Source organism: Artemia sp. Qi Xiang Cuo, chromosome 3 (genome assembly GCF_049724085.1).
Source record: "Artemia sp. Qi Xiang Cuo chromosome 3, ASM4972408v1, whole genome shotgun sequence".
Lineage (NCBI taxonomy): Eukaryota > Metazoa > Arthropoda > Branchiopoda > Anostraca > Artemiidae > Artemia > Artemia sp. Qi Xiang Cuo.
The window spans coordinates 26,131,544-26,152,446 of record NC_142796.1 but is presented as its reverse complement, the minus strand read 5'-3'; the positions used below and the strand labels follow the sequence as shown (position 1 = coordinate 26,152,446).

Genomic DNA, 20,903 nt, shown 5'->3' with positions numbered 1-20,903 from the left:
CAACTCCGCGAGAGGCATTCATAATTAAAATGTATTATTGAAAATAAGTTCTCTATTTATATAATTTGGTAAGTTTTAGTGCCTTATCAACTAATACACAAATTATCAACTAACCAAGCAATACTGACAAATAGGATAAATAACACCTATCATTCGTGGGTCTACAATACATTGAAAAGTCCAATTCATGCATGCGGACCGCGGAATTTGGTGTCAAAGCCTGTAGCCTTTACGGTGAATAGTGTTGGTGCCTTCGGTGAACTCCTAAGCTAAAAGTCAGAAATGGCAGAGGGCTATTAAAGGTAAAAAAGAAGGGAGAGACGTCCAAGGATTTTCGACCAGTGGTTTACGTGGGTTCCCAGGCCTGCCCAATCCCTTAGGATGATTCCACTCTTATATTTTCATGTTAAGACCGGACACATAAAATGCAAGTCCCCCCTCCCAAGGTTTCCGCTTTTCACGACATTATCCTGGCCACTGAAGCAATGAATGAAGAACATTGCTAACGGTGGAATAACAGAGGTGAATGTAAGTTATGACTTTTTGCCAAAGAGGGAAAAGGTACTGGGGAAAGGTACAGAGAATAAGCCTCAGTGTCATTTGCGTCCAAGGCCGTCATCTTAAAGAGGGGCCAAAACCTGAGCTCACCGCTTATGGGTCTTCCCTGTCAGATGGTGAGTAATTTCGCGTGTACCCAATAAGCAATGGGTGGTCAACCGGGATAGCTGAGGGTGTGCTTGAGGGGCTTTGAGAAGTGTACAGGAGCCATGGACCATCAGAGGAAAGACCAAGGAGATGGTCTGGGAAGCCAAGCTCCGTGTTAATAATGAGATAAGCACAGTTCCCAGAGTGCTTATTTACCATTCACAAAGTTTAGATATTTGAAAATTATCCAAATGTTATCTGAAATAACAGTTACTTTTCCTGAGCTATTCCCGCTTCAATTAACAGTTAATATCCCCGCTTCAAATTGCAGTTCTCCTTACTTGATAATTTTTTTCGAACGCTTTTTTAAACTTCAAGGAAAGACCGTGGTTTAATCATGCTTTACTAGATTGCAGCCATATTTGCACAAACTTTTCCCTGTCTTATCAAAGGCTTTACTTGTTTTTCAACATTTTTATTTCATTTTAGTTATAAGTGAAAATACTATAAGATCAAAGAAATTACTAGGCAGTCCTAAGGTCTGAGGGACGGTTTGTGTGTTTAAATTTCCCACATGCGCTGAAATAAAAGCTAAACTAATTAAGCCAGAAACACAAAATATATCCATAATTATTTAGAACTATAATAATCGACATGGGCTACGAAAATCGGAAAAAAAGAAGGAAAAAGCTTTAATTCGCAAAAAGTCGGCATCATTGGTCGCCTCCCACGATTCGTTCACATTTATTCCGTTTTTTTATAGTATGTATTTATTTTAAATAGTTAATGTCAATTCGAATGGCTCAAAAATTATCCTACATTGGTTTTACTTTGGTATTACTTTGGCAATGCTTCGTTTTCAGCCCCGTGTGCTTATTGTTATGACGTCATATTCCTGGTGTTTTGGTTTTATTTCGTTATTTTTTAGTTTATATTTTAAATATTTAGATAGTTAATGTTTCAGTCTAATAGGAGGAACTCCCTGCCCACCCCTGAAATCCCACGATTTTCCCCCATTGTTTTCGGTTACCCCGAGACCATTTGCCTCTTCTACTGTGTTGACGAATCTGTGCGCAACCCCAAAACGTACGCATGTATCAATTCAAATCCATATCTTATCCAAATTTCGTTTAGGGGGTGAATTACCGAGATATCACACAATAACTATCAATTACAGAAAGAAAAATCAATGTTTGTAAATAAATTAATTTATTAAAAATAACCAAATATATTTAAACTTTAATATCCTGAAAAGTTATAGTTCCAATCCGGATCATACGTTCATACTCCGTTCTGAGCCTCTCTTCTACAGCTTTAGCAGTGGGTTGACGAACTATTTCTTGACGTGTACCATGGTAGCCCATATCAAAGCGGGTAGTCTAGAACATGCAAAATACAGGGATAAAACTAGTGCCATGCAACAAACACAGGATAAAATTTGATTAAAGCAAGCAAAGCAGGCTTGAGTTCTAGGCTGTATCAAACGACTACAGAGCGTTTGAAAATAGATTTTTTTTTTGTAGCAGGTCAAGATATTCTATTTAGCAGGAGATACCCTCATCCAATTTTAAGACGTTTACGATTCTTCCGCGATTCTTATTTCTACGGAACTGTATCATAGGCAGCGCAATAGCACTGCCTAAGTAAATAGCGATGATGACAATATATTTATTTGTTTATTTTACTTTTTATTTTCTTTTTTTTCTGACCAAGGCACTTCGTATAGATGTAGTTGTCGTAGAAACTTCGAAAGGGGCTTCAATTGGAAATTGAAAGTTCTAGTGCCCTTTTTAAAAGTCAAAAGTGATGGGAGGGCAACAAGCCCCCTCCCACACCCATTATATCCTCAAACACATCCAATAAAATTTTGAGACAGCCATTTTGTTCAGAATATCTGAAAGGTTCCGTAATCAAATCTTTGGGGATCACAACCCATAGCCCTCAGGGCTAGGGCTATAAGTTACGCTAGTTGCCCATTATAAACATATAAGGTTTTTTTATTGAAGGGGTGGTCGTATAATCTTTGGAAAGGGCTCATTCAATTGGAAATCGGAAGTTGTAGCGCCCTTTTTAAGAGTCACAAGGGATTGGAGAGCAGCCATCATCCCCACGCCCACCATTTCCAAAAACACATCCAACCAAAATTTTGAGACAGCTATTTTGTTCAGCATTGTTAAAAAGTCCAGTAATTACGCCTTTGGGTATGTAAGCAGTATATGTTATTGAGAAAGGTGGGAAAGTTTGACCTTTACTTTCCAAACAGACGAAGGGCGTTCAGGTGAGCCTTTCAGAGATTGTTGAGGGGAGTGTGGAACTAAATCAACACACGTTATGCATTATATATAAAACGTATACACGTATTATCAAAACGGCGTAACTCAGGAATGACTGAGTAAATTAATTTGGATCTTTCAGGAAGTGATTAGGGAGATGATCAATTGACCACAAAGGCAATATTTGCAACCCTACTACTGCTACTACTGCAACTATCGCTACCATGACTGCTACCACTATTACTACTACCACTAAAACTACTGCTTCTGTAGCGAGTACTGCCAAGGCTGAGGATATTAAAATGAACATTTGAAGAAACGTTAAGGAAATTTGATACAAATCAAAATATACTATGTGCATACAAATTGCCGATACAGGCGGATCAGTAATATTTTTGGAACGGCTTAACGTATCAAGATGAAACTACTGGGGCATCATGAGTGGGATATTCAACTGACCAAAAGGCAACATGTACCTGATACTACTACTATTAATACTGCTGCTACTACTGTTACTACTACTACTACTACAAATACAACACTATTACTACTCCCAGGGCCGTCCCGTATTGTAAGGGGAGGGGGGACACCCCCCAATATTTTCAGCCACTCGGTAAAAAAATTAGTCGGTAAATCGTGGCGCAAAGCGCCACGATTTACCGACGCCGCCAAAAAATTTTTCCCGTTAAAAAAACCGGGAAAATACTGACATGTGATCTACATAAATCTCGAACTTGGTTGGCAAACGCAGCTGTATTACCGACTCCTACTATGATTTTACGGATGGTGCCACAATTTTCCATTTGGTTAAATAATTAGCATGAAGATACTGACATGACATATACCGAAATATCTATCTAGGTCGGTAAATGCAGTGATTTTACCGACTCATGCACTGATTTTACGATTGCTGTCACAATTTTCCATTCGGTTAAAGAACATGAAAATACGGATATGACATCTAATGAAATCTCAATCTAGGTTGGTAAATGTAGCGTTTTACCGACTTATGTCGTGAATACTTCAATTCTTCCAGTACTAAAACTTCAATCTCGGTCGGTAAATCTAGCGGTTATACAAACTCGTGCAGTGATTTTAGGGACGGTGCCACAATTCTCTATTCTGTTAAATAAAGAATATGAAAATAATGACATGACGTCTACCAAAATCTCAATCTTGGTCGGTTAATGCATCGGTTTTACCAACACATATTCTTATTTTACGGATGGTGCCACAATTTTTCATTTGCTTAAATGAAGAAAATGGAGCATAGTTAAGCTGACCGCGTAGAATTTGTTCATAGATAGCGTTGTTCTTTCAGCCAAAACATAGCATAAGTCAAAAATCTTGCCCAAATAATTCAATCAAAGATCAAGGATTCTAATTCCAAATTCTTCACTGTATCTTAGTGCTGAAACAAATTAACCAGCAAAGCAGGAAATTTGGTTCAATAGCCATTGACGATTTCTAACTTAAACACCGTCCTGGACGTTTGCCTGCTCGTTATTCAGAAGCAATTGCTAGTTCTGGAGCCAATGATGACTGGAAATCGTTCTATGCTAAGGAGCTCTGCGGTGTCCTTAGAGCCCTATTGACTGGCTTGGATGTCGCAATCTACAACAGCTCAACTTATCTGGGGCCAGTACATCAAAGTTTACTGGGCAAAATGGATAACAGCTATGAAAGCCTATCCGAACTCGTTAAGACGTTTCCTGGAAAAGGTTTAGATCCCGCGGAACTAATGTTAGAGCTAAAGGCTCTCAAACATGTTTTGGCCAGGTCTGAGGTTGAAAGCAACAAAGTCATAAATCACACCATCTTTGAGGGACTATTCCGTGAAATTAACGCTGTCAAATCCATATTCCCGACTCTGGTCAGTATACCAGTAGTTTGCAACAGCACCACCAACTGTGGCCACATCAGAAAGAAGTTTTAGGAAACTGAAACTGGTCATGACACGGTTACACACAACAAAGGACGATGACAGTTTGGATCACCTTGTCATGATGTGCTGCAAGACTGACGTTACAGACGAGCTGAAACTCGACGAATTACTAAAAGTCCGGCTGTCTTCCAAACCAAGACGTTTGAATTTTTAACTGAAGGTATATAGTTGTATTTTCTTCTTTTTTCTTGAATCTGTGTATTTCAATTTAAACTTACCAATTTTTCACTTTTGAGATGTTTTTGTATATAAATCATGTTATCACTGTTCCTCCTAATATATTGCTCCATTCTCCACCATGTCGTTGTTCATACGCTTCTTATGGGAAAAAGAACTAAGCAGCTATTCTTCCTCAGATTATATGATTCTTTGGGCTGAATTCTGATCCCAAGTTTCGTATTAGAAATGGGCATTATGTTAATTAGTGGCAAAACAATCAGTATAAATGATCAGCCAGTCGGTAAAATCAAATACTCCCCCCCCAAACATTTTGACTAGTAAGGCCCTTCACTGCTCCTACTATTACCACAACTATGGTACTACTACTATTAAAGCTACTCGTATGAAGGTGAAAATTTGACAGAATATTGAGGGGGAATTTGAACTAAATCAAAACACACTATATTCATGCATATTATCAAAAGGGCGTATCTCAAGAATTGGTTTGGGCATTAAATTAGAGCTTTAAGAGATTACTTAAACGGGAAGATCAATTGACCAAAAGGTAATTTGTGCATGTTACTACTAACACTACTGTCGCGGCTACTTTTACTGTCACTACTACTACTGCTACTAAACTACTCCAACTACTAATTTAATTGCAACTGCTTGCAAGGCCAAGAGTATTAAAATGAAAAGGGCGTCAAAACTGGGTCAGAAGGCACACCAGCAATACTTTTGGAACGCCTTACCGTGTCAAGGTGAAACTTCCGGGGTATCATGAGGGGGATGTTCAACTGAGCAAAAGTCAACATGTAGATGCTACTACTGTTATTAATACTGCTGCTCCTACTGTTACTACTGCTACTAATACAGCACTACTGCTACTACTACTTCTCCTAGTACCACTACTACTACTATGACACTAGTACTATTAAGGCTAAGTCTATGAAGGTGACAATTTGAGAGAATATAATTTGAAATAAATCAAAGGACACTATGTGCAAGGAGGTTGTCAAATGGGCGTACTTCAAGAATGGATTTGGGTAATAAGTTGGAACTTTCAGAGAATGATTAAAGGGGAACATGATGCACGCTACTACTAATACTATGACCACTGCTACACTTACTACTACTACTACAACTCCAACTACTACTTCTATTGCAACTAATTCTAATTCTAAGAGTATTAAGATGAAGATTTCAAGAAGTAAATGAATATACAGGTTATCAAAAGGATATATCGGCAATGTCACGGTTAATTGTATTAAGTTGAAACCTCCAGGACTTGATGAGAGAGATTTTCAATTGATCAAAAGGCAATATGTTAATGCCACTGCTGCTACTTGTACTAGTGCTATTACTATTAATGCTACTACTAGTATTACTAATACTAATACTACTACTGTGACTACTATTGCAAATATGGCTGGATGGCTGGCCCCTAGCCCCCCTTTGCACTTCCTGGCTGAAGGACCAAGAAACGGAGATCAGCACCACCGGTTTGGACTTTAAGGGTCTAGTGCCGTCATACTTACTTATACTTACTTTATTGCAAATATGCCTAAGGGTGTGAAGGTAAAATTTTAAGGGAATTTTGAGAAAGGAAGGGGAACTGAATCACAACGCACCGTTTGTATGCAGGCTGTCAAAAGAACGTATCAGCAATATCTTGAAAACAGTTTGGTGACTAAAGTTGAAACTTACAAGGCCTGTTGTGGGGGATGTTGAACTAACTAAAAGACAATATTCGCAACCTAATGCTACTGCTTTTACTCACTGCTACTACTGCTACTGCTACTACTACTAATGCTAAGATTACTACTATTAAGTTCAACTGCTTCTACTGATACTACTACTATTACTACTGGTACTACTACTACTGCTACTAAAGGTAAGAGTATTAAAGCTAAAAATTTGGGAAATACTTAAAGTATGTTAAACTAAGTCGAAACACGCTATGCCTACACAGTTTGTCAAGAGGGCGTATCAAAAATGCTTCAGGAGCGGTAGATGGTATTAAGTTGAAACTTTCAGAGTGTATTCAAGAGGGTTTTGAAAAAACCAAAGGTGCTATACGCATACTGCTACTAATACTACTACTTCTACTACGATTATTGCTACTACGCAAGCCAAGGGTGTTAAAGTGAAGCTTTCAAGGAGTTTTTTTGCGGAGGTTGAACTATATCCAAACGAACTATGAGCATGAAGATTGTCAAAAGGGTGACAAAGTAATATGTCAAGAACGGCTTACAGTATTGAGTTAGACCTTTCAGGGTAAATTGTGGCGGATTTTGAACTAGGTAGAAGGCACTATGTGTATACTATTAATACTGATACTATGATTACTGTAACTAATGACGCTAAGGATATTAAGGTGAAACTTGTAGGAAATGCTTAGGGAAAATTCCATTTAAACGTAAAGATTGTATGCATGCAGGTTTTCAAAAGGGTATGTAAGCAATATCATAGGCAGCCTTGCTCTACCATAGCTAGCAATATCGTTGAAACTTTTTAAGGAGCTAATTCGATTGGAAATTAAAAGTTCAAGTTCCCCTTTTAAGATTAAAAAGTGATTGGAGGGCAAGCAGCCCTCCTCCCAAGTCCATTAGTTTTCCAAGCACATCCAATGAACATTTTTATTAAGCCCTTTTGTTCAGCATACTTGAACAGTCCAGTAACTATGTCTCTGGGGATATTGGATATGTCATTCCCCACAAATAAAGGAATTTGCCCATTGTGTTTTAAAACTAAATATTGCTTTCAACTTAAATCAATAGTCACTGTGTGTATACTGGTTGCCAATAAGACATCTCAGAAATATCACAAGAATGACTGAGGGCATTAAGTTGAAACTTTTAGGGCTAGTACAACTACTACTTCTGACTCTTGCAATTTAAATAAATCAAAAGAGTGTAGGTGTGTCAAAGTTGCCAAATAGCACAGACAAAATTTTTTGGAAAGATATTAAGTTATATTTTTCAGCACAACTTGAGGAAGTATGAAACTAAATTAAACAACACTGTTTGTGTTAAGATTTTCAAAAGCGTGTATGTTGTTAAAAATTGTTGAAAAAATTTTTCCAACATAAATATAGCAACCCAAACTATGGATTCTTACAGAAGAAACCGAAAAGATATTACAGATTATTTTCTTTTTCCATAAACGAACAGAAATTAATTAAAAAAACTTTACCCACAAAATAACTTTTTCAAATAAAAGTAAAGAGCTCTATTAAATCAAAAATGAGCAGAAATTAAGTCAAATAATCTTCCAAGCGTAAAACTACCACAAATCACCATAATAAATGAAACCCAAAACGAACAGAAATTGCAATTAACCGAGTCAAACTCAAAACGAGCAGAAACTAAGATGAGTGGGGCTGACAACCCCCATGCCTTCTCAAGACCAGAACATAATTTGCACTTTACTGGAAATAAAGCACATTTTAAAGGTTTCCACGTTGTTAATAATTAATAAATAAAACAATATTAAGACCTTAAGTAATACATATCAATGTATGTATATCAAGTTACAATCCACATTTTATTTTTTCAAACAGTTCGTGGTAACGAACTGTAAGTAAGGAGCGACCCGGCTCAATGGTAACCGAAACTCTAGAAAAGGGGTTTTTGATACCAATAGATACATCATAGGAATTAGATTCGAATGCTGAATTCAAATATATAACTTTCATCAAGTTTAGTCCTACCCATCAAAAGCTGCGCGCCTGAGAAAATTTGGCTGATTTTCGAAAAAAGGGGGAAAGACCCCCCTAAAAGTTATAGAATCCTAATGAAAATCACACCATCATATTCAGCGTACTAGAGAACCCTACTGTAGAGGTTTCAAATTCCTATCTACAAAAATGTGGAATTTTGCATTTTTTGCCAGAAGAAAGATCACGGATGCGTGTTTATTTTTTTTTTTTTTTTTTTTTTTTACCAGGGGTGATCGTATTGACCCAGTGGTCCTAGAATATCCCGGGAGGACTCATTGGAACGGAAATTAAAAGTTATAGTGCCCTTTTTAAGTGAACAAAAAAATGGAGGGCAACTAGGCCCCCTCCCACGCTAATTTTTTCCCCAAAGTCACCTGATCAAAATTTTGAGATAGCCGTTTTGTTCAGCATGGTTGAAGATATGATAAGTATGTCCTTTAGGATGACTTAATCCCCCGAAGTCCCCGGAGGAGGGCTGAAAGTTATGAACTTACCCAATGTTAACATATAGTATTGGTTATTGGGAAGTATACAGACGTTTTCAGGGGGGATTTTTTCTGGTAGTAGGGGGTGGGTGGGTTGGGGGTTATTTGGGAAGATCTTTCCATGAAAGAAGTTTTCATAGGGGAAGGGACATTTTTATGAAGGGGGCACCGGATTTCCCAGCATTATTAAAAAAAGATCAGAAATTAAATATAAAAAAAAACAAGTTTTCCAACTGAAAATAAGGAGTAACATCAGAACTTAAAACGAACAGAAAATATTACGTGTATGATTGGGTTCACCCTCTAGTCAATACCTCGCTCTTTAAGCCAAAGATTTTTTAGTACTTTCATAAGGGCTATTTATTCTAAATAACGGCCTTTGTGATTAAGGGGTCATTTTTAAAGAATTGGAAAAAAATTTGAACTTTAGCGTAAAGAGCGAGGTATTGACTAGGGGGCGAGCCCCCCTAATATACGTAATGAAAATATATAAAAATAAGAATTTGTTACGTAAGTCAATTTGTAAGTTAGTTAGATTTATCCCTGATAAAGACGTTCGTAAATAAAATTAAACAAGTTTCGAGAAAACCATTTAACCAAATAAAAGTAAAATTAATATTCACATTCTGTTTGTATTATTCATGTACGGTGAGCCAAAATCAAAACCTGCATTAATTCAAAAATGTTCAAAAATGAAATAAAAAAAAAAGTTTTTTTAACTGAAAGTAAGGAACGACTTTAAAACTTAAAACAAACAGAAATTATTCCGTATATGAAAGGGGCTGTCCCCTCCTCAACGCCTCGCTCTTTACGCTAAAGTTTGACTTTTTCACAACTCTTATTTTTTTTTACAATAAAAAACTTTAGCGTAAAGAGCGAGACGTTGAGGAGCGGACAGCCCCTTTCATATACGGAAAAATTTCTGTTCGTTTTAAGTTTTAAAGTCGTTCCTTACTTTGAGTTAAAAACACTTGTTTTTTTATTTAATTCAATAAAGCACAGATTATGTTCCGGTTTTGAGATGGCATGGGGGTCGTCAGCCTTACTCATGTTAATTTCTACTCGTTTTAAGTTTGACTCGATTGTTTATTGTAATTTTTGTTCGTTTTGGTTTCGTTTATTTATTGACGGTGATTTGTGGTAGTTTCACGTTTGGAAGATTATTTGACTTAATTTCTGCTTATTGGTTGTTTAATGGATCTGAAACTTTCAGTAGAGTCAGAGGCGCAGTATATGCGCCTCTGACTCATATACTGCAAAACTCATAAAACATAGTTTCAGATGTGACATATTTTATGAACAATTAGGCTGTTTTTGAATATCAATTAGGAAAAATGAATGCAAATTTCTCAGAAGCAATGGATATTTTGTGGGTGTACGCAATATAAAAAAACTGTTGGTCAGTCGGGTACCCAGAACAATTCCTAGGCAATTTCTCTGGAAAACATCTAGCAAATCCTCATCCGCTTTTCGGAGCACCCATGCTATAGAATCATATTTTACCACTGTCATCGCTGTAGCTTCTAATATTCTAATCTTGGTTTACAGAAAGCAAGCTTCTAATATCTCTGTAGCTTCTAATATTCTACTCTTGGTTTCCAAGCTTTTTTTACTGTGAAAAAACACTCTTAGCCTTGGCTGTTTTACTTTTAACACCTTCACTGCTCCCACCGTCTATACTAATAATGCTTCCAAGGTAAGTAAAGCTGTCCAACTGATCAATCTTTTCGTTACCCGATGTCACCTTTTCATCTTCACTTATTCCTAGCCTTAGTGGCTTAGTCTTCTTAACATTAATTTTCAAACCTATTCTAGCACCCTTAACTCACAAAACCTCTAAAATTTGATTCTGTGGTCTCCCATTGCCTTTCCTGTGCTTTTGAAGACAAAATCTATCAAATGATCCATATAAAGGGGGATAGATATAAACTCAATATAAACGCAATATAAACTCAGCTTGTAGTCGAAAAAACCAGGCTAATCATTCACAAATACTATTACATATTCTCGGACAATGTAATATTAAGAAATCATGGAATGCGATTGCAAGAGATAAGGATTGACGCTTGGGAAAACACATCTCAAACTCATTTGTACCATATTATACGTGCGTTAGCTTTAATAAGTGCTAGTCCGCTGTTTTTTTTCGTTTTGTTATTATAAGCACCATTTAGTTGTACTTTATTCTTGACAATGACAGTTTGTATCATCAAAATAATTCTGACTCTTCTAGTACTGTTTCTAACTCTTCTTCCCCGCTCAAATTTTCCTTCACTTCCGATACTATTTTTATTCTTTTTCCAAACATCAATGAATTTTTCAGCCATGGATAATTAATGGGAATTAATTGTTATTCGTTTCCAACAAATTTGTTCCTTATCTATCAAACAGTTCGGGGTAACGAACTGTAAGTGAGGAGCAACGTAGCTCAATAATAGATAAAACTCTAAAAAACAGAATTTTAATACCAATAAATATATCAAGAGGATTGACTTATTATGCCGATTTTGGATGTATAAATTTCATTAAATTTAGTCTTACTGATCAATTTTCGAAGAAAGGAGGAAACAGCCCCTAAAAGTCAAGCGGTCTCAATATAAAATCACACCACCAGATTCAGAATATCAGAGACCCTACTGTATGTGTTTCAAGCTCCTATCTGCAAAAATGTGGAATTTAGTATTTTTTGTCAGAAGAAAGATCACGGATGCGTGATTATTTGTGTTTGTTTGTTTGTTTTTTCCCAGGGGTGATCGTATCGACCCGGTGATCCTAGAATGTCGATAGGGGGCTCATTCAAACATAAATTAAAAGTTCTAGTGCCCTTTTAACTGACCAAAAAAATTGGAGGGCAACTATGCGCCCTCCCACGCCTCTTTTTTTTCCAAAATCTTCCGATCAAAATATTGAGATAGCCATTTTGTTCATTATAGTTGAAAGGCCCCATAACTATGCCTTTAGACATAACACCCCCCCCCCAAGCCCCAGGGGAAGTTTCTAAGTTATAAAATTTGCCAATTGATTGTGCATAGTATTTGTTATTGAGATGTAGGCAGACATTTTTGGGTGGGGGGGGGGCACATTTCCAGCTGGAGGGGGGTTTCATGAGGGAATTTTCTATAAGGAGGGAAGTTTCTAGGGAGTGAACTTGTCGTCAGGAAAAAATATACACAGGGGCTTTGCTAGAATTCTTATACAAAATGTTTTTTATGTGTCTTACTTTCTCTTTTCCGTCTCAATTTTACGCGCGGAGTGGTTAAGAGTAATTATCCAGAGTATATTTTTACTAGGATCAAATTATCCTGAGGGTATTTCCATGGGGAGGGATTTTCTCCCTGGAGGTGGGTCAGATTTCCTCGCAATGTTTAAAAAACGATCAAAGGCTAAATAAAAAAGTAAATTTATTTACCCGAATGTAAGAAGTGACGTCAAAATTCGAAACCAAGAGGAATTAATACGGCTATGAAGTCGATTGTCCCCTCCTCAACACCTCGCTATTTACGCAAAAGTTTGAATTTTGTCCCAATTCTTTAATAATGACTCCTGAAACACAAGGGCCGTTTAATTAGAACAATAAGACGCTTTTTTAAAAGGACTAAAAGACTTTAGCGCAAAGAGGGAGGTAATGAGGAGGGAGGGACCCCTTTATGTACGTAATAGTTTCTGTTCGTTTTACGTTTTGTTGTTGCTCCTTACTTTCAGTTGCAAAAACTTGTTTCTTATTTAATAACAATAAAAGGTAGTATCAAATATAGTTCTTACCAATAATTAAATTAAAAAAAACAAGTTTTTTCAACTTAAAGCGAGGAACATCATTAAAACTTAAAACGAACAAAAATGATTACGTATATTAGGGGAGTTCGCCCTGTCGTCAATACCTCGCTCTTTACGCTAAAATCACAAAGGCCGTTTAATTAGAATAAATAGCTCTTTTAAAACTACTAAAAAAAATTTTAGCGTAAAGAGCGAGGTATTGACGACAGAGTGAAACCCCTAGTATACGTAATAATTTCTGTTCGTTATAAGTTTTAATGTTGCTCCTTACTTTTAGTTGAAAAAACTTGTTTTTTAAATTAAATTTCTGGTTGTTTTTTAAATAATGCTGGGAAATCCGGCACCCCCTTCATGGAAAATTCCCTTCCCCCGTTAAAAATTCCTCCATGAAAGATCTTCCCATGTAAACAAATCTCCCAGCCCCTCTCGAACCATAAAAAATCCCCCTGAAATGTCTGTATACTTCGCAATAACCTATACAATCTCTAAACAATATGGGCAAAGTTCGAAACTTGTAGCCCTTCCCCTGGGGACTGTGGAGGATTAAGTCATCTTTAAAATCATAGTTTTTAAATTTTTCGACTATGCTGAACAAAATGGCTATCTCAAAAATTTGATAGAGTGACTTTGGGAAAAAATGAGCGTGGAGGCCTAGCTGCCCTCCAATTTTTGGTCACTTAAAAAGGTCACTAGAACTTTTAATTCTCGTTCGAATGAGCCCTCTCATGATATTCTATGACCACTGGGTCGATACGATCACCCCTGGGGAATAGAAAAAAATCAAACAAACAATCCCTTGAAACTTCTACATTAGGGTTCTCTGATACGCTGAATCTGATGGTGTAATTTTAATTAAGATTCTATTACTTTTAAGTGGTGTTTTTCCTTTAATTTGAAAATAAGGCAAATTTTCAGGCTCATAACTTCTGATGGATAAGAGTAAACTTGATAAACCTGGTATATTTGAAATCAACATAAGAATCCAATTCTTTTGATGTATCTATTAGTATAAAATTCCGTTTTTTAGAGTTTCGGTTATTATCGAGCCGGGTCGCTCCTTACTTGCCGTTCGTTACAACCAACTGTTTCATGAAAGGGCTTTTTAGTTCACAGTCTGGAATATTGCTTTGCAGCATTGCATTAAGTATTGCTTTGAAGCATCAAACTAAAATTAGTAAATTATATACCGTGATCTATAAATGAATACTTAGACATTTGTGCAAAATCTTAAAACTGAAGTTGCATTTTTTTTTGCTCATTACTTTTTCTTACATTGGCTTGTCAAAATAAACATATTTATACCAACACTTATAGACTAACCAATTCCTGTTTTCAACTGAATTCTTACTCTCTAATTGTTAGCTGAATTATAACTTCTGATTTAAACAGGATTTCATTTAAATGTTTGAACTGAAAGCTAGAAACTAGTTTTTTCTTTTTCCCGTTTGATTTTTTTTTTTTTAATAATCATTCATATGCTAAATGCAGATCCAAAAAGAAAAACATTTTGATACATTTTTTTTGGTAATATAAATTTTTGGCCATGATTCTTAGAAGTTATTTTTGTGGGAACTCAGTATTTTAGACGAAAAACCGCAAGCTTTGTAAGCCATCTACTATTAACATCCAATTACATTATTGAATTCATCATAAATGTTGAACAGAAAAAAAACAGTTCAAAGTAGACTCCTTATTGATAAACTTCAAGGTATATTTGTTGAAAAAATAAACTTGAAGAAATTATTATTAACGAAGAAACTTGATATGATGGATTCTTCTCCGCTTTTAATTCACTTTCAGCATTCTTAAATAAATGAAACCCGGGTGAAAACAAGTTAACTTTTTGTGATTCTTTTCATTTTTAGTAATACTAAGGTTTTTGTGCAGTGATTTTTAAAGTTTTAGCAAAAATCCTTATTTAAAACATCAAGAACATTAAAATAAAAACATGTTTATCCCCCTTCCGTTTCGAGACCCAATCAATGTTCATTCATACCTAAAAACTTTTTCTAAGTTCTTTTTTGTTCTAAGGTTTTCTAAGTTCTTTTTTGTTTGTTTAAAAATTACAAAGCTTTTCAGGCGATACCTTATTTTCGTCAGTATTGCCATATTTAATAATGAAATTAAACAAGTGAGACTAACCAGTTAAATTTGATAACGTTCAAAGGAATGCTAAACCCAGTGAAGCTGTTTAGTGCCATATATCTAATCCTATTCTTTACTGATTTTGCTCATTGATTTTTTGTTTCTTTTCATTTAATTTGGCCCCCACTACCAGAAAATGAACAACTGCATGTAGAGGCCTTTTCATTTGGAAGTCAAATTCTCAATTTTTTCCTATTTTTTAAGGTGTAATTTATTGCATTAGGTTCCTCGTAACTGATTAAAACTACTTGATGTCTTTTCACTGTCCTTGACACTTTAAGAAAAAAAGAAGAAAAAAGCAGCGAACTTAAAAACATTCGCAGAAAATTAACTACTTTTATTAGCAAAAAAAGCAGCACCGGGAAAGTAGTCTAAAAATAACTTCATTTGTAACAACTTTATTAAATGTCGCAAATAAACTATTAAAAAACTGACATATTTGAATAGATAGAAGTTTTTCTCTTCTGATCTAGAATCAGCCGTTCATTCTAACGTAGAAAATTACATTTTATTATCTTACCTTTGTTATATGCACAAAAGAGTGCAAATATACTTTGCTTACAAGCAAAGAAAGCGACATGTTATAATCTTACCTCTGCTGTAAGCACAAGAAGTGCACATAGAGTTTGCATGTAAAAAAATTGCACATACACTTTTCTGAAAAGCAAGGAAAGTGACTTTTTATTTGGGTGTTACATGCACTTTGCTTAAAAGCTAAGAAAGCAACATTTTATTATCTTACCTTTATTACATGCACAGAACAGCACACATGCACTTTGCTCACAAGCAAAGAAAGCGATATTTTATTATCTTACCTTTGTTATATGGGCTAGACAAGTAAACTGATAAGGGTGTAAGGCGTGATTCAATCTTTCCGATAGCCACGTGTTTAACATCTTTACTTGGTCCGTATACCACAGCTGAAACATATAAGAAAGTTAGATTTACGTTACTTAGGCAATGTGAAGTGTTTCAGCAGCTTTTCGTCACCTTCGCCAACAAGAGTGTTGAAAGAGCAAACTCTGATTTTGCTTCTTTCCCATCAAGTGAACAGTGTAGCTGTCAACCCCTTATGAATTTTAAAATGGTGTGTAACAATGAGAATTTGCACAAGAAATTAAAACACGTTACCTAAAGACGGTCTCAAAATACGCTGCTATTGTTTAAAACCAACATTTTTTCGATTTTCTGACCCAGCCAATGTTATTAATTTTAAAATTTACTTTGTAGAAAATCAATGCTGCATTACTTTGCCTTAGAACATAAACTAACCCCTCTATGTTTGCGATTTTAATTCGAAGAATTTATCCAAAACATCTATCTGACTTTGCTTCTTTCCCCTCAAGTGAACAGTGTAGCTGTCAACCCCTTATGAATTTTAAAATGGTATGTAATAATGAGAATTTGCATAAGAAACTAACAACACGTTTCTTAAAGACGGTCTCAAAATAAGCTTCTATTGTTTAAAATCAACATTATTTGTGATTTTCTGACCCAGCCAATGTTATTAATTTTAAAATTTACTTTGTAGAAAATCTAATGCTGCATTACTTTGCCTCAAACCATAAAACTCTAACCCCTCTATGTTTGCGATTTTAAAACGAAGAATTTATCCAAAACATATATCATTTTTTTTTCCAATTTATTCGAAGGTAAAACCAAACTAGTTCTCTATCTATCATCGAGTAATTGCCATATAAATAATTTACTAATAATTGCAAAAACAACATTATTGGAATGTATCACTACAAATAATCAATCCTTGCGTATCCACTTACATTAAGACGAATTTTCACGCACTAAAATAATTCGGAAACAAATAACCAATGAAAGAAGGGTACCACTTAAGATGAACATGCTTTACAACTTTTGCTTACGAGCCACTCTCTGTCATTGAGGAGAGATCCTTAAACAATGGACTTTTAAGCCTGCTCGGTCCTGGGCCTTAAAGGGGAATGTCTAAAGTCTTCTTGACGCCAGGGGTCTGCTTACCAGAGTTCAAACGAGTCCAAGCACTTTATTAGGAAAGGTAGGTGGGGCCCAAAAGGGGCGAATTCTTCTGAAAAAAGCATCGGCTCTATTCCCTTGGTTCAAGGTACTTGTCTCTCATATTTCAAGTGGGATCTAAGTACTTTCGTGCAAAGGCCGGAGAAGAGTAGCAGGACTCTGAAAATCACTCGAATCTCAACAGCCCAAGTTACTCATATTGTTGAAAAAAACCTACCGACCTACCTACTGAAATGTCGACATTAGGGGTGGTGTGGAAGAGGCCCTGGACCCTAGTTGTGCCTCCAATTATGCACACTCTAAATTTTATTATAGTCCCGATTCAAGCAAGTGGGAAAATGCCTACCTTTCCACTGAAAGGAGTAAGAGGTGTTGGCAATGTGACGAGCCCATTTGGGCCTCAAACCACGCAGACTAAAAATCTTTGCTTGCTTTCAATTTAGAGGTGATATAATATTCTTAACTTTCTGCTAAAAAGTTTGTGGTGGACGGGATAATGGGCATTCAATCCTCTTATTATATAGACTAAAAATACTTGCGTTATTTCGGTTAAAACAAGGTGCAACACGCCTTCCGGTCTACAAAAAGCTTGCGCTGAGATGGGCAATGTGAGAGCTTTTTGGAGGGGCAAAGGCTTGACATTGTCCCCCAGTAATAAAAATAGAAGCTCATTGTTTGATTCTGCTACAAACAAGATTCAACCTACCAATTTTTGTGCAAAAAAGCTAAAAAAGCGTGGGTATCAGAGGGGTCACGTATGCACTTTTGTTTTCAGTCATTCCGATATGAAACCCTTGCATGATTCTAGTAAAAACAAAGCGCAATATACCTACCTTTCAGCTAGGAGGTTAGCGGTGGGAGGGGCAAGGGGATTTTAGAGAGCCTGGAGGCCCACTTACTGGTTCCAGTAATATATATTAAGAACCTTGCGTAACTTCACTTCGAACGAGTTGCAAAATCTGTTCCGTTTGGCAAACAAATGATCCACGGGGTCAACTTCTATCTCCAATTATACTGATTAAAATTAGTTGTTTGATTATGGTTGGTGTTTCTACAAAAGTGTTGGTGACGGTGGAGGGAGATGAAGACCACATACCCAGTTTGGTCCTCCAATCCTGCACATTGAAAGTTCTTGAATAATTCCAGTTCAAATAAGCCACAATATGCCTATCTTTCCACTACAAAGCTGGTGGGGTGGAAGGGATTGTCGAAGTGCACTTGGGCTCACTTCGGTCCTCAAGTATTGCATATTGAAAATTCGTGTATGATTCCATTTCAAACAAAGTGTATCATCCCTATCTTTATACTAAAAAGTTGGTGATAAGAGGAGTGGGAGAGCAAGAGAAGGCTTCTCTTTCGCTACTTGCTCTCTAATAGTCCCAATTGAGAGTCCTTGGGTGATTCTGATTCAAATAAGATTCAACATGCGTGAGTAGAGATGCCATAATATCTCCGATCAGAACCACGTGGTTTATGGTTTTTGTCAGTGAGAATTTGAAAAACAGGAATTTTGTCACATTTATGGATGTTTTTATGGTTTTTGTCAGTGAGAATGAAAAAACAGAAACTTTCTCACATTTATGTCTGTTTTTTGGATTTTGTCAGTGAGAATGGAAAAACAGGAACTTTCTCACTTTCATGGATTATTGAGTCATTAATCAAATTGTTTCCAGGGAATGTCTGACAGATGACGTCAAGTTAATTAATGTCTTTGATGCATTTCCAAAGAGAATTGTCTCCGGGGCAAAGTTTAGATCACACGTGACAGATGATGTCATGATTGATTGATTGACATGAAAGGGGAATTAATTTGTTGTTTCTAAAGAGAATTGATTCATGAAAGGGGAATTAATTTGTTGTTTCTAAAGAGAACTGTCTCAGAGCGAAGTTTTAGTTCTTAACGACAAATTGTTTAGCGCGGGAGTAAGGTTTCTAAATAATTTGAAATATGCCAGTGCAGAGATGCCAAAAAAAAAGGAACACGCTGAAATTATGTTTAGGGATTTTTTGGGCGAATTCTATTTAGCCATTTTATGGAATTATTTCGGTGAAACAGTTAGAGACATTTTAAAAGATGATTTAAAAGATGATTTTAGAAGAGAATTTAAGGGTGAAACTCTGTGGTCGTTATAATACACAAGTTGTATTTTAACAGTCGTGAGGTCCCCTACCCCAACCCCAAAGGCTCCTCATACCCCACCCCCACCCCGAAGGAAGCCCCCCGGTCTCCAAAGGTCCACCGGGCTCCCAAAAGACCACCAGGCTCCCAAGTGCCCCCCAGAACCCCAAAGGCCCTCCCCAGACCCCCAAAGGCCCTCCCCGGGCCCCCAAAGGCCCACCGGGCTCCCAAAAGACCCCCGGGCTCCCCAAGGGCCCCCCGGACCCCCCAAGGCCCGCAACCGGTCCCCAAAGGCCCACCGGGCTCCCAAAAGACCACCGGGCTCCAAAGGGCCCCCCGGACCCCCCAAGGCCCTCACCCGGTCCCCAAAGGTCCACCGGGCTCCCAACGGGCCCCCCGGACCCCCAACGGTCCTCACCCGGCCCCCACAGGTCCACCGGGCTCCCAACAGACCAATCGGCCCTCAAGGGCCCCCACCACCCCAAAGGACCCCCGGCGCCCCCAAGGCCCCTGAGCTCCCCTTTTTTAATACTTTTTTATGGCTTTATTATATCTTTTCAGAACAAGTTATTTTCTTAATGTCCCTCCTAAACCCATTTTACAAGTTGAAGTACCCATCCTTTTCACCCACAACTTTACTATACTGATTTTTGAATGCTCCAACACCAAGCAGTACTTTTCAATGGCATTTCAGAACAAGTTCTTTTCTTAATGTCCCTCCTAAACCCATTTTACAAATTGAAGTACCCATCCTTTACACCCACACTTTACTTTACAGCTTTTTGAATACTCCAACACCAAGCAATACTTTTCAAAGGGCATTTCAGAACAAGTTCTTTTCATAATGTCCCTCCTAAACCCATTTTACAAGTTGAAGTTCCCATCCTTTTCACCCACAACTTTACTTTACAGCGTTTTGAATGCCCAACACCAAGCATTACTTTTCAAAAGGCATTTCAGAACTAGTTCTTTTCTTGGTGACCTTCCTAAACCCATTTTACAAATTGAAGTACCCATCCTTTTCACCCACAAGTTAGTTATAGGTAAGAGTTTGAAGTTTTACCTTAGAGACTTAGCTTAGAGTTTTAGTTTGGTTTAGTTTTAGTTAAAAGTTTAGAGGTTTTTTTTAGCTTAGACTCTTAGCTTAGAGTTTTTGTTAGAGTTCTAGTATAGTTTAGTTTTAGTTAAGAGTTTAGAGTTTTTAGCTTAGAGTCTTAGCTTAAAGTTTTAGTTTGGTTTAGTTTTAGTTAAAAGTTTAGAGTTTTTTTTAGCTTATAGTCTTAGCTTAGAGTTTTTGTGAGAGTTCTATTTTACTTTATTTTTAGTTAATAGTTTAGAGTTTTTAGCTTAGAGTCTTAGCTTAAAGTTTTAGTTTGGTTTAGTTTTAGTTAAAAGTTTAGAGTTTTTTTTTTAGCTTACTCTTAGCTCAGAGTTTTGTTAGAGTTCTAGTTTACTTTAGTTTTAGTTAAGAGTTTAGAGTTTTTAGCTTAGAGTCGTAGCTTAGAGTTTTATTCAGAGTTCTAATTTAGTTTAGCCTAGTTACAGTTCAGAGTTTAGAGTTTTAGCTTAGAGTCATAGATTATAATTTTACTTAAAGTTCTAGTTTGGTTATGTTTTAGTTAAGAGTTTC

The 20,903-nt window shown here is 36.7% G+C and overlaps 1 protein-coding gene across 3 annotated transcripts in view; it reads right to left on the bottom strand.

Moving 5' to 3' along the window:
* The window catches only part of Cadps (calcium-dependent secretion activator 1), a 245,037-nt gene that overhangs the window by 18,315 nt on the left and 205,819 nt on the right, over positions 1 to 20,903 (bottom strand). For all 3 annotated transcript variants that reach the window (XM_089085689.1, XM_089085690.1, XM_089085691.1), the window contains one exon: positions 15,963 to 16,067. In XM_089085689.1, the coding sequence (XP_088941815.1) occupies positions 15,963 to 16,067 (105 nt within the window). The remainder of the gene's footprint in view (positions 1 to 15,962; positions 16,068 to 20,903) is intronic.